Genomic DNA, 15209 nt, shown 5'->3' with positions numbered 1-15209 from the left:
TCACCACAGACATACATAGATAAAAGGGACAGACAGTGCAGTAATATCTGGATAAAAGGGACAGTCACCACTGTAATATCTGGATGAAAAGGACAGTAATATTTGAATAAGATCGACTGTCACTACAGTAATACCTGGATAACAGGAACACACAGCACAGTAATATCTGGTTAAAGGTGACAGTCAAGACAGTAATAAATGGATAAAAGGGACAGTCAGCACAGTAATACCTGGACAAAAGGGTCAGTCACCACATTAATACATGGATAAAGGGGACAGACAGCTCAGTAATAACTGGATAAAGGGTACAGTTGCCATAATAATACCTGGATAGGCGGAACAGTCACCAGAGTAATATCTGGCTAAAAGGGACAGTCACCACAGTAACACATCGCATTAATACCTGGGTGAAAGGGACAGTTACCATAGTAATACTTGGATAAAAGGGACAGACAGCACAGTAATACCTGGTTAAAGGTGACAGGAACACATTAATACCTGGAATAAAGGGACAGTTACCTCATTAATTCCTGAATAAAGGGACAGCCACCGCATTAATTCCTGAATAAAGGGACAGCCACCACATTAATTCCTGAATAAAGGGACAGCCACTGCATTAATTCCTGAATAAAGGGACAGCCACCACATTAATTCCTGAATAAAGGGACAAGCCACCCGCATTATTCCTGAATAAAGGGACAGCCACTGCATTAATTCCTGAATAAAGGGACAGCCACCACATTAATTCCTGAATAAAGGGACCGCCACTGCATTAATTCCTTAATAAAAGGACAGCCACCACAGTAATATATGGACAAAGGGACAGTCACCACAGTAATACCTAGCCACAGTAATGCATGGATAAAAAGAACAGACAGCACAGTAATACCTGGATAAAAGGGACGGTCACCACAGTAATTTTTGGATAAAAGGGACAGTCACCACAGAATTACGAGGATAAAGGAGACAGAGCCCAGTAATAACTGGATAAAAGGGACAGTCACCATTGTAATATCTGGATAAAAGGGACAGTCACTCCAGTAATGCCTGGATAAAGGGGACAGACAGCACAGTAATATATGGATAAAAGGACAGTCACCACAGGAATACCTGTTTAAAAGGGACAGTCACAACAGTAATATCTGGATAAAAGGGACAGTCACCACAGTAATACCTGGATAAATGGAACAGTCACCACAGCAATATCTGGATAAATGGAACAGTCACCACAGTAATACCTGGATAAATTGAACAGTCACCACAGTAATATCCTGGATAAATGGAACAGTCACAACAGTAATACCTTTAAAAAAAGGACAGACCAAATGGGTGGAAGTGGGAAGGCTTCCCTGAAAGGGTCTGGTTCTTCCCATAGACTTAGTAACTATTTAAACTCTGCGCTGCGCATTTGGAAGAGGGTGACATTTAAAAATAACCAAGAACGACATATATTAGTTTCTAAACCATAGTTTTTGAGATTACTCTAATGAATAGTGACACTCCTGGTGCCCTTAAGTCCAAGTTCAGCCCTGATAAGGTGTGGTAAGAAAGGGTGAAAAATAACATGTAAAAAAATGACAGATATTATTGTCTAATCACTCTTATCCTTAGTTTTCGAGATTGTTGAGATGAATAGTGATAATCTTGATGCCGCTGCCTTTAAAGTCCAAGTTCAGCCCCTATACGAATGGGGGTTGAGAAGGGTTGAAATTAAAAATGTCAAAAATTCTAGACGAGAGAGAGAGAGAGGAGGGCATGTTAGGGATTAGAAAGAGGGAAAGAGTGAGGGAGAGAAAGAAAGACAGTTTATTGATTGTCATTCAGAGTTTTCCTAGGCAGTGCCTGGTTGGTCAGCTAGTACCTAAATAAAAGAACAGTACACTAATACCACATTAATAGTTTTCAGTTCACCGACTGTTCGAAGGGTGAACATTTTTATGAAAAAAAAAATAGAACTGCCAGCCAGACAGTAAACATATACATAAACATGTGTATATATATGTGCGTGTGTGTGCATCTGTGTGTTATATTGGTAACTTAATGTTGAAAATTTTGGGTGAGGTAGGGTTGCATGTCATTGTTATCAAGGTGGAGGTGGGTTGATGCCGACTCTAAAACAACGAATACCTGAGCGCAACAGGGATTTTTAGGTAAGAGGCGGTGTTAACTTATACCTCCCCTGATAACCTTGTGGGTAAAGAGCGTCACAGTACGTCCTGACTTCCTGGTTCCGTGGTTCGAGCCCCTGACCAGTCGAATTTCTTAAAATATATTAATTCCGAAGTAGAGCGAATTAAATATTAAAAGACATTTGTAGCTTAATGTGTATACATGAATCACAGTGATGTGATAAAATTCATATTATATATATTATATGCCAATATCGTAAATTCTCTCTCTCTCTGTCTCTCAACTCCATTTCGTTGGCCATGTTACCTTATAGGTGATTTCTAACCTTTCCGGGCCCCAGGTCCTTACAACATATCAGTCATATTGTATCATTTCAGAGACCAAGAAAAGGAAAGCAAAGAGAAATCTTTCCGCGGAAATATCACCTCAAAGAAAAAGCGTAGTCTTGCTACGAAAACCACCGATTATCAGTTTTCCTTTTCAGGAGTTTTCTGATTTTTTCCGTTTTTATTTTACCTCATTCTTATAGGTATTAATTTCAGTTCTATATATTTTGCACAATATCTTTGTTTACTGCTTCTTTTGATTTATTAGACTTCTGAATCGAAAGACTGAAAGCCTGCTGGAAAAACTAGGTTCCTTTAATAACAATTCCTTTCTGTAAAAGGGAGGAAGTATTATATTTGTCTTCGTCCGGGTTCTCCAATGAGGCCATTTCCTATCAGAGAGAGAGAGAAAGAGAGAGAAGGGGAGGGGGCCGCCAATGAACGCTCCATCAAAGATAAGACAAGTTCATGGGAGCCTTTTAATGTACTGTTATCTAAGAATCAGCTGAGAGCATATTTCCCCACCGGTTTAAGAGGCTGCCTTTAAGATTGATACCTCTTCCTGACTGATTCGTAGAGCATTGGTGAAATGCACCACCGTTTAATCTGATATACAACTCTGATTTAGATCTGAAATGATAATGAAGGGCAAAATAAGGAATAAAAAGTTTACAAAATGAACGGAAATTCATACTTAGATGATTAAACCATCCCTTGCTCAATATTAGGGATTAATGTGGAACATAATACGACGTTAAACACCCAGTATAAAACAAAATAGCCAAATAAACAGAAGTTTTCCTACCGTTATGTGAAACTCCAGTGAAGTAAAAAAAAATGAAATATATATGCGTTTATGCAGTATGAAAATGCACTGAAACTTCCGCTTGTTTGAACAACAAGCCTCGTCAGCGATGTTTGTGCTTGTCTTTCATATAAACACTCAGTAAAGGAGAATTCTTATTCAAGCAAGCGGAAGCCTGTGTGCATGTTAAAAGACGTAAACTTACATATTCATGATAATGTTTTTATTTTCAGAAGATATATAGTTTAGCTTTATATAAAAGAAAAATATCGATGTAACAAAATCGATTTTCAGTGTGCGGCGGTTGAATAGACACGATACTGCTCATTTCACATAACTTTTTATTCATTTTATGGGCGAGAATAATCAGTCTGAATCAGATATCTATTATTATGAGTCTTTAAAGTATGACAGGTTTTCCACATTTCAGATCTCTTCCTCAGGTTCATCGTCATTGGTTTTATTAGGGATGTTGGTGTTCAATGAACGCGAATGATTGAAGCAAAATCGAGAATTAGTGATGCCTGGTGCTATCTATAGAAACGGCTGAAGTGATAATGTATATGGCTAGTTCAGTTGTATGTAAAATCGAGAGAAAAATGAAACGATGAATATAATATAACTAGTTTTACACGAGGCTTATCGATTCAAATATCAGCGAAGGAAGTAGGCTGCATTCAGCCTTAAATTCTTGCCTGTGGTTCTTCTGAGGGGAAAGCTTAATTTAGTGCTTTGAAGAATACTTGGAATAATTTAAATCGTTCTTATTTCATGTGAACTGATCGATGAATTCCCTGCATCTGTCAAATTTGGTTTCATACTTAAACTGTAGTTTAAGTATTTTTTCATGGCACCAGCCCAGTAGATGAGACGATCGGTGAAGAGTATACTGTGAAAGTCAAGTCTGTCACATCACTTTAATCCAGTCTGGATCCAGCCCGGAAATCGACGAGACGATTGTCGTATTATTGTATGTTGAAGAGAAATAGTGCAAGAGCAAACTCTACTTACCCACATCCAATCCGGGTACTTCTGCCACAACATTAGGCCTGAAAGAGGCTGTAACGGAAGGCCAAGGCCCCATCCACAAGGCCAGGGAGAGTTTTATAACCAGGGAACGCCAACTCAGTGTCCGCATATTGCCAATGAACACTGCAATAGAGGGGCGTCGTAATGTTGCCTAACCACCAACCGATCGATAAAAAGAAAACCCCGCTTTTGTTGTTCCCCGGTAGATGCGTCTCTGAAAAAAGAAATGAAAAGAATGGTGTTAGGCTGGTTCTCAAGCAATAGATTCTGCTTTGATGTTCGGGTTAAATTACTTTAAATACATGACACAGGTACCTTTGCTGTTAATCTCTCTCTCTCTCTCTCTCTCTCTCTCTCTCTCTCTCTCTCTCTCTCTCTCTCTCTCTCTCTATTAATTTGCACCATACCATGGCGAGATTTACAGTTTTAGGGTCGGGAGATTACAATGAATGGAAAATCGTCAAAAATGATAAAGATATCTCTATATAATTTTTTTTTTAAATTTTAGTAAGAGTAAGGCTATAGGGGTAAATGGAATCCATGATAGAGCAATGAATACTGATGTGTGCTGTAGATGAGTGGAATCGGTTGATTCATATAGCTATTTAGAAGAGAACATTACAGATGGCGGTAGAATGAGGGAGGTGAGTCGCTGAATAGGCTCAGCAAAAAGAGAGATAGTAAGGTGTGTGCATAGTATTGGGAAGATGTACTGTCCATATAACCCGACTTGGAAGTGCATGATGGGATTTCTACAACTCGCCTTTATGGAAGTGAAGTGTGGATATTAATGACAAAGAACAGAAAAATGCGCTGAAGATGAGATTAAATGCTTTTATAGTGCATGCATTATTAGAAAAATTAATAGAGTGAGAAATGGGGAGATGTATAGACGTGGTAAAAAGTTTGCGTTGGTGAAAAAGCGAGACATTATTTTAAAATGGGTCGTTCATTTGACTTGAATGGGTGATGATAGTTTAATGGAAGGAATGTACAATTCAGAAGTGTTATTTAAAGGGAAGGAAAGGTTGACTTGGCAATAGTACTATCTGTGCGTTTAGTATTCCTTTGGTAGTTTCGATATTGGTTTTATGCCACTAAAAGTATTTTACTCGTCGTATAGAAATGACTACCTTTTGGTCATCTCTCATTTATCAAAATAATGGGTGTAATCCTTTCGAGATCTGCTTCATGTTAGTATTTTAGGCTAAGAATAGAAACTGGATGCCTAACAACTAATAAAAAGTCATGATTCGTATAATTTTTCTTGGGGATAGTATGCTTTATTTGCAACTGTAAGGAAAACTGGAAACTTGTATTTATCGTGTGGAATGAAACTAAAACAATATCGAAACCTCGTAGTTCACTTTTTATTTCTGTTCCCCGTCTCCCTCTCTTTCTTTGCCTGTCTGTCGGTCTGTCTCCCTCTCTGGTGTATCATTTGCTACCACTCGTAACTGCGAAAGTAAAGATTAAACCCGAATCTTTCTGACCCAAAGAGCTCTCTGTCCAGGCAAAGGGCAAATTTCAGCCCCTTTTTTGACATCTGCGAAAGTAAAACAAAATAACGAAGCCTTTTCCATGACCTCGTACACCCTCTAAACTCATCTATGCAGCACGACTATTACGTGTCGTGTGTGGCTACCGATGGGTTAATGGGGAGAAGGCTATTGTCAATCCTAAAACGACCTCAGAGGAATTTGTCCTTCCCCGTTTTTTCCTCATTGATTCCTCTCTCTCTCTCTCTCTCTTCTCTCTCTCTCTCTCTCTCTCTCTCTCTCTCTCTCTCTCTCTCTCTCTCTCTCTCTCTCTCTCCTATACGTTTTCTAACGCCCGTGCCAAAATAAATGTAAAGCGAAACCTTGGGAAGACGACTCAGTTGTAAAGGGACGGCACGGGGCCGGAAGCATTTCGCCATTCGACGTTCAAACCTGGTGTCATACGGACGAGCGTCTACAGAGAGAAGGAGAAAACGTTCGCAGAAAGGGTCATTATTCGAGGTTTTCAAGACTTTAAGAAGTTTTAAAGTCACGTATTTATCTTCTTCTTTGTAAGACCTTCTTCCCCTATTCCGCGTACTCCAATTGAAACGGGGTTACAGCATTGGCAGAGTTATGGGTGCGGTTTATGGGAAAAGGGAAGGAGAATGGTTTTGTTTTCTTGTCGTTGGCCACTTTTTCTCTTGAACAAACACGGCGTTCTGACGAGGGATTACATCTGTGTTCCTCAAGATAATCTCTCTCTCTCTCTCTCTCTCTCTCTCTCTCTCTCTCTCTCTCCTAAGATCTACGATAATGTTCTTTAAAAGAAAATGGCGTAGTAATACACACACACACACACATATATATATATATATATATATATATATATATATATATATATATATATATATATGTGTGTGTGTGTGTGTACTGTTTAATTACTACATATTGTCAATACAGTGGATATAGAAGAAACGCCCCATTTCTGTAGTTCTTTGTCGTGAAGCCTATTAATCAAATATAATGAAGATGAATAACATGAACAATTACAATGAGTACGTATGCATGGGTCCGAGTCTAAAATTTAATTGATTATAAAAGTTATTTTTAAGAATTTTGGAATGAAATTGCAACAGAACACAAAAGAGCAAGGGGAAAAAGCTTTTTTATCTAGATCGACTTCCGTATGTATTACCAAATACACACACACACACACACACACACACACATATATATATATATATATATTATATATATATATATTATATATTAGTATATATGTGTGTGTGTGTTGTGAGCTTTCAGCGAGCCATATTCGTTTAATTCATTTGTCAAATAGTTTATGTTCCTTAAACAGAGTTAATATTGCGACCATAAACGTTAAAGAAAAAAAATATGGATTTGATGATAAGTCACCCCCCAAGTGCTACTTGTATTAATGGGATGCAATCACGGTCGATGCGATGAAGTATTTTGGGTAGATTTAATGGAGGAAAAGAGAGACAGTGCTATCATTTTACAAATGAAAAGGCTCATAAGATTGACAGAAATTTTGTTTTCTTTCATTTTTTATCATTGCTAAGCCTTTTTTTTATTTTTATTATCGCTAAAACTTTTTTATTAGTCCTTCATTACTTTTTTTAATCCACTAAACCTGTTTTATTTTATTTTTTTATCTGCTAAACTTTGTTTTATTTTTTATCTGCTAAACTTTGTTTTTATTTTTTATCTGCTAAACCTGGTTTTTCAACTAATTTGGCAGAGGCATGACATCTTCCACAAGGTCATTTTCATTCCACCAACTCATCATGAGTACGTGCTTCCTTCCGGTTGTTCTCCTTTAATACGATGCTGTTTATATGTTGCTGAAATAAAAAGACGGCAATTTCGGTAAAGATAATAGGAATTATAGAAAATAATAATAATAAACAGGTTACTCACGGCGATGATTATAGCGGTTAGAGAAACAGCAGGCGAGCTAATAGTCACCATTTATATAACAGTAAAAATCTAGGCAAAAATTGTGTTTTTTATTTTGAAGATGTCTCTAATTCATAATGATTATATGTATAATATATATATATATATTATAATAATAATATTAGATATATATATATATATTATATATATATATATATTAATCTATATATATATATATATATATATAATATATATATATATATATATATATATATAACTGTGTGTGTCTTGTGTATAATCATTATCTGCAATTGACGCTTAATATCCAATCCACGCTACTTTGGGAATATCCCCGATAGGGAATGATCACCGAAGGGGAATTGTAAGTCCTCCTTCGGTAGATTATACATAAATCACGGTGATGTAAAAAAACAAAAAAAAATTCATTTATCTATCTATATATATATATATATATATATATATATATATATATATATATATGATATATAGATATATTTACATTGTGGTTTTACAACCAGCCAATCTAATAAAGAAGTTTTTAATAGGATGCCTCCCATAATGAGGAGAACTCAGATAAAATGAAGCCTTTGTCATTGCTGCATTCATCCTTTATTCAGGAATGAAACATGTTCCGAAACCTTCCTCACAACTAACCTCTTCTGATACCTGCATACGCTGCACCATTCGCGTATATTGCGTCCCTCTCTCTCTCTCTCTCTCTCTCTCTCTCTCTCTCTCTCTCTCTCTCTCTCTGTCTGAGTTATAATCTTACGCCGAACTTTTTGTCCTTCGTTCTCTCTATATGGCCAGTCTAAGCTTACCTTTTTATCGCTTCTTTGTATCTGTCGTTTCTTATCCTTTCAAACTCCTTCACCAGTCTGTAGCTGCTCTACTCTATCCTTTATCGACGCTGTACCATACACACCTTAACTTCTGACTCCATCCATAAAGCTATTAGCCATGAAAACATTGCATCTCCCAGTCTTAGACCCACTTTGCACCAAATCAGTTACAATAACGTGTAAGTATTGTAACACAACTCGATTTAATTTTAATCGTTCTCATTAAATTACATTCTTCACTCTACGTACATCTTGAACACCCTTAGCATTGCATCTTTGCCTATTTTGTCTTCATATTTTCCGGCGCTCAAAAACTTCGCATTGTCTTTTTTCACCTTTTTCCTCAAACTTGATCGTGTACGTGCTTCGTTAACACTTCCATTCGCCTCTTTCTCATCTAAGCTCACCGGCTCCTTTCCTATGAGTCCTTCTTTACCCAACTTTTTCTTTCCCAATCCTTTTCTTTCCCAATCCTTCCCTAGTACAGCAACTGATGCAACGCCGCCATAATTCTCACGGTGACCTCTACCGTCTTTACCCTTGAACAAAGTAAAAATTACTCCTCTCGTCCACTCTTTTGGAGTGGTTCTCTCTCAACCAAGCATATTTCAACAAACAAAATTTGTTAGTAATCCGAGGAAGAAAAAAATATTTAAGACGAATTCAGTGAACATAGAGTTGCTAGGTTCCATGAAATTATGTTATATATAGTGATGTGCGAACATTATAGCTCCTTTGTTGAAATTCTTCGCCGTTGAAAAGCTTAGTAGATAGGTCGAAAGGCAAGCGGGATGACAGACAGACAAAGACAAAGGTAAGACTTATGGTATTAATGTTTATGCTTTGTAATATATGACGATTTTGATGCTTTATCCGGAACAATTAAGTTCCAATTATCAGTATAACTTAAGACCTTGGAAGGAGGTATTTGGCGAAGTAATAGAATTCTAACATGGGAAATCCAAACGATTATATATTATTTTTATATATATATATATATATATATATATATATATATACATTATGTATATATATATATATATATATATATATATATATATATATATATACGCGTACAATATGAAAAATTCATCATTCTTAGGGGAAATTTTGCTGAAGTCTGTCTGCTTTTACACAACGACTGGAACCAGAGAACACAGAAGTGAAAGGATTCAGAGCGTAGACATCGGAGGAATGTTGTACAGTACTTAATTAAAACGACTGACTCTAGAGACAATGAACTAAAACGCATTAATTAGCGGAGAAAGCCGCGCTTGGGTACGCATCCCAGGAATTCTAGACAGCATCTGGAGAAATACCCGTAGTATCTAGTGAAGCAGCCTTTCAAGGGAGCAAGTAATGCCAGTCTCTCACAAAGTTAATTAGGAGGCCCAGTACATTTAGTTCACAATCAAGTTAGAAAAAAATAAAGTGGCTGAATCTAGAAAGAGATTTCTTCGATGCGTACGGCGTTAACGTTTTTTTTCTTCTATCTCTTCGAGAAACAGATTCATTCAAGTTTCTTATCAGAAGCTTTGAATGAAATAGTGTTCTCTATCTTTAAAGGATAATCATTGTCAAGCATATTTTAAATCATGCCTGACAGTTATTTTTCTTTAAAGAACCCCAAACATTATTTCATTCGAAGCCTCAGATAATAAATGAAAGTATTATGTCAGAAGTGTGTTGACATTGCAGTACTAACAATTTTGAAAACTACTCAAGTATGGTATTTGAAGTTTCAGTCGTAACTCCTAACGAGGTTGAGAACCTAGTTTCTTCGTCAAGCTAAAACGTCAGACAAACAATAAATCATGAAACAAAAATTTTGTAACGTGGCGTGGTTGGTATGGTGTTGGCGTCCCACCTCGGTGGTCGCGAGTTCGATTCTCTGCCATTCCATTGAAGAGTGATAAATGTGTATTTCTGGTGATAGAAGTTCACTCTCGACGTGGTTCGGAAGTCACGTAAAGCCGTTGATCCCGTTGCTGAATAACCGCTGGTTCCATGCAACGTAAAAACACCATACAAACAAACAAAATTTTGTAACAATGTACTGAAGTGGACAAGAGTATATGCGTTGCACTCAATCTTGAAGAAAAAAACAATAAAGGAAAACATGCGAGTGAAATTAGCAGCACAAAAATTTTCTGTTCTAGATACCTAAATGCTTCCTGTGCCAAGCGAGATATCAAAACAGCTGTTTTCCTGATATGGAGATAAATGAAAACGAAGGGTCTTACTTGGACTTACGACCTTGCAAATTTAAGTTCCTGTCTAGACAATGCTGAAAATGGCCATATTAATAAGTTGATAAACCCAAGTCAAGAATCTATAAAAACACCTGATGTGAAGTAGCCTTCCTTTTAAGAGAGAGAGAAAACGGAATTGCGGGAGGATGCTGTTAACGCTCCAGTGGTAAATCAGAACTCATTACTAAAACTTCTCAAAAAGAGAAACAGACATTCTTGTGGAAATCATAAACTGATCATCCACATGAGATTTTATTTTAATTTGGCAACTTAATTATCTAGAGGACGACGAAGAAGGGCCATCTAGTAGATATCGTACTACAAAATTTACGGCGCCTCAGTGGCGTGGTCGGTTTGGTGTTGGCGTACCACCTAGGTGGCCTCGAGTTCCATTCTCGGGCATTCCATTGAGGTATGAGAGATGTGTATTTTTGGTGATAGAAGTTCACTCTCGACATGGTTCGGAAGTCACGTAAAGCCGTTGGTCCCGTTGCTGAATAACCACTGGTTGGTTCCATGTAACGTAAACACTCCATAAAAAAAAAAAAAAAATCTACAGTTTGTAGTTTGAATAAGATTACTTCTTTTAACATGAAGTTTCTCGTAAAATTCTTCTTCTCTTGTATATGTGTTTCCAGACTTTTAACCCTTTTAATGTTTCGAAAGAAGCATTAAATAACATCTTTTCCAACATCTTGGATTTTAGCAACGATGCCAGATTCTACAGAATACAAATCCAGAAAATTATACACTTTAAGCTTTCATTCGTGCTAAATACACTGAGGATCGCAATGTAAGAATTAATATTGAATTTTTGTGTCCACATTTCCGACTATTGTGTTTAGGAATCTTTCTGGGGAAATCAGAGCAGAATGCGCAGCACAATATCCAGGGGCTTCAGTCATCATGTACTCTCTGTTTGCCTCTTGCCTTCAGTGCACTTTTTATTTGCAACGAAGAGACGCGAATAAACAGGCAAATGTCTTTAATAGTCATGTGTATTTCATTAGATGTTGATTAGGAGTAATTCAGCAAACATACATACATATGTACTATGTATATTGAGCAAATCATCATTTTTTCTTTTAACATATGAATGGAAAGAAACCCCTTGGAGGAATATGTACTGTACATGTCATGAATACGTGAGAAGGAAGATTAGTTTAAACATGAGTGTGTTTGTTCCCGAGAAAAAGAAAGGATGAGAGAAGAGGAAAAAAAGGGAGACAGTCAAGGCATGCACCATACATTATATATATATATATATATATATATATATATATATATATATATATAATATATAATATATATATACATACTATATATATATATATATATTATATATATATATATAATATAATATATATATATATATATATATATATATATAATGTGTGTGTATAGACCTTGACACTCTCCCTCTCTCTCTCTCTTTCGGGAACAAGCGCATTCATGTTTAAACTATCCCACTTTCTCACGTATTCATGACGTGTACATATTCCTCTAAGGATTGCTTTCCATTTTTATGTTAAAAGAAAACAATACTAATTTGCTCAATATTTTTACCCCGCCTTAAGAGAAATGAGACGCCCTCCACTGATGTGTTGCATTTTTCAGTTTCCGCTTTCCTTTGTGTGGTCAGACTCATCCTCGTCATCCAGTGAGTCTTTAGTGCTTCCTTATTGTTCTTTTTTTCGCTTAGATGGAAGAGTGGTTGATGATCATTTCTAAGCATGGTCATTTTTTTTTCTTTCTTATACGTTTCTACTAATTCCTTTTTGTTTAAACTGTTACTTAGTTTAGCGATAAGCTTAGTTTCGTTGTATATAATAACTGCCTAAAAATACCAATAAATGACAGTGTACTACAGCTTATTACCCTCCAATTTAGAAAGATCAGTTACATATTAAAAAAGGTCAATTTCAAATGAAAACAGATAAAGATTAAATTAAAAAAGATAAAATTCAAATAAAAGAAAAAACCAAATTTAAAAATGATGGACTTCAAATTAAAATAAATCAATTTCAAATTAAAATAATGCACCTCAATACAAAAAAAGTTTTCAAATTGTTTTAAATGTACAATAAGCAAAACGCATGGCCTAATTTTAATTATGTAATAATGATAGAATTCTATGCACGTCGACACGTCAAACAATTTGAAACTTTTTTTTTTTTTTTTTTTTTTTTTTTTTTTATTGAGGTACATTATTTTAGTTTGATATTGATTTATTTTAATTTGAAGTCCATTTTTTTTATTTGATTTTCACCTTTTTTAATTTGAGTTTGATCTTTTTCAATTTGATTTTTATATTTTTTTATTTGAAATTGACCTTTTTTAATTTGAGGGTAAACGGCTGTAGGCTCAGAGGGAGACACACGAAGGAAAAAGCGGAAGGTTTATATATACGTATATATATATATATATATATATATATATATATATATATATATATATATATATATACATATATACACACACACAATCCTTCCGCTTTTTCCTTCGTGTGTCTCCCTCTGAGCCAGCTTTTTACCCTCAAATTATATATTATATATATATATATATAAAATATATAAAATTATATATATATATATGTATATAATATATATATTAAATATATGTATACATAATATATGTATATATATATATATATATATATATATATATATATATATATATATATATATATATATATATATGCTGCCGAGCCTCACATCTGAACCTGAAGGGGAAAAAATCGTAGCATTAGTCGACACTCTTGCCCTATTCTTCCTTTCATTCCATTAAAAAACCTCAAATATTAAGGCAAATAGGACACCTACCTTTTGAAAAGTTGCCACTCTGCATCTCCCCTGTTATTAGTTTAATATCAATTAATTAAGGTTAAAAAAAACCTGAACTACCAAAAATACTAGTTTTTTCCCAGACTCAACATTAAATATATATAAAAAAAAGCAAGTGAAAGGAAGAAGTTAACTACATGACTGTCCTTACTTCTGGCAAATAAGTAAATGGTAAATTAAACCTCTCATAATTATTTTCCCCATGTTATGTCATACTCCTCATATTAATTATTCCCATGTTATGTCATAGTCTGTCATGACCGAAGTAATAGCTATATGTCAGAAATTCCCTTATCACGTGACTCGTTCGAAACATCTGAGGAAGAACAAAAGACGTACGTCCTCAGAAACTAATATAAAAACACCACTACATACAGGGAAAATAGAAATGCATAAAAATATAAAACTCGGTGCGCACCAAAAAAGAAAGAACCCATCTCCCCACTCTTCGCTCCAACATTAAAGTGTCTCATCTTTACTGTCTCTCCGCGCGCTATCTCAATTCAGCTCGTTCCTCTGCCTGAATTCGAATAATCTACCTCCGTCTGGATATGGCATTATAACTCATTCTCATGACCCCTTTAGACACGTACATACACTCGAACCCGATTGTTCTCGAAGCTTCTTTACTCTCATTCCTTAATGACATAAAAATCATATGACACCGTCATCGGGTCACTTTGCGCGCGTGCGTACTCGTCTCTCTCGATTCGTGCGGCCTATATACCTGCTCGAACTTTCCTGTTTTGTCAACATCACAGTTTATCAATACTTCAGAAATGCCCTGACAAGTCTTGGCTGCCTCAGAGATTTCTTAAACACATCAACATTGTTGAAGCATTCCATCATCTTCGCTTGACATACTTCTAACCAAGGTCAATATCTTAACGCTCCCTACAAGATATTCATTGTCCTGAAGGAGCTGTTTACACACACACACACACACATTATATATATATAATATATATATATATATATATATATATATACATATAATGTGTATTAGTAAGGCTTCCGCTTTTTCCTTCCTGTGCCTCCCTGTGAGCTTATGCGCTCTATGCCATTTATTGATATTTTCAAACAGTTGCTATAGACAACGAAGCTATCACCCAACTTCAAGTTACGCCAGTGGGGATCCTACTTTAAAGAAATTGCATTACACTGAAATTAGTGTGAATGTGGCAGTTCCCCCGTAAAATGAGACCACATTTTTTTCTATTAATGATAAAACTTTAAAGATATCACTCCATGCTTTTGTAACTGGCATTTTCGTCAATACTGTGTGTTGTTTGCGTGTGTGCTTTTGCATATTATTTTCTAAATGAGATTAAATGTCTTGTGCGGCATCAGCTTAACAGAATTATTAAATCAATAGGAGGTCGGATGAGCTGGGAAATACACAACCACTACGGCAGATTGTGCCAGATCCCTGGATTGGTGATGGCAAAGCATGAAATTCCAAGGCCATGCTTTCAGTTTCTCTCTTTCTTTGGCTTAAGACTTGGTGTATTTATTTCTCTTTTACCTCTTTCCAAAAAGAGGAAATTTGGATTGTACTTT

General features: G+C 35.7%; 1 protein-coding gene across 1 annotated transcript in view; it reads right to left on the bottom strand.

The window, feature by feature from the left end:
- The window catches only part of LOC135200187 (cell adhesion molecule DSCAM-like), a 361028-nt gene that overhangs the window by 322037 nt on the left and 23782 nt on the right, over positions 1 to 15209 (bottom strand). Inside the window, exon 2 of the mRNA XM_064228563.1 lies at positions 4273 to 4504. Within this exon, the coding sequence (XP_064084633.1) occupies positions 4273 to 4399 (127 nt within the window). The 5' untranslated portion in view covers positions 4400 to 4504. The remainder of the gene's footprint in view (positions 1 to 4272; positions 4505 to 15209) is intronic.

This window comes from Macrobrachium nipponense, chromosome 26, assembly GCF_015104395.2.
Source record: "Macrobrachium nipponense isolate FS-2020 chromosome 26, ASM1510439v2, whole genome shotgun sequence".
NCBI lineage: Eukaryota > Metazoa > Arthropoda > Malacostraca > Decapoda > Palaemonidae > Macrobrachium > Macrobrachium nipponense.
The sequence above is the reverse complement of the archived record's forward strand: the minus strand, read 5'-3'. Positions and strand labels throughout refer to the sequence as shown.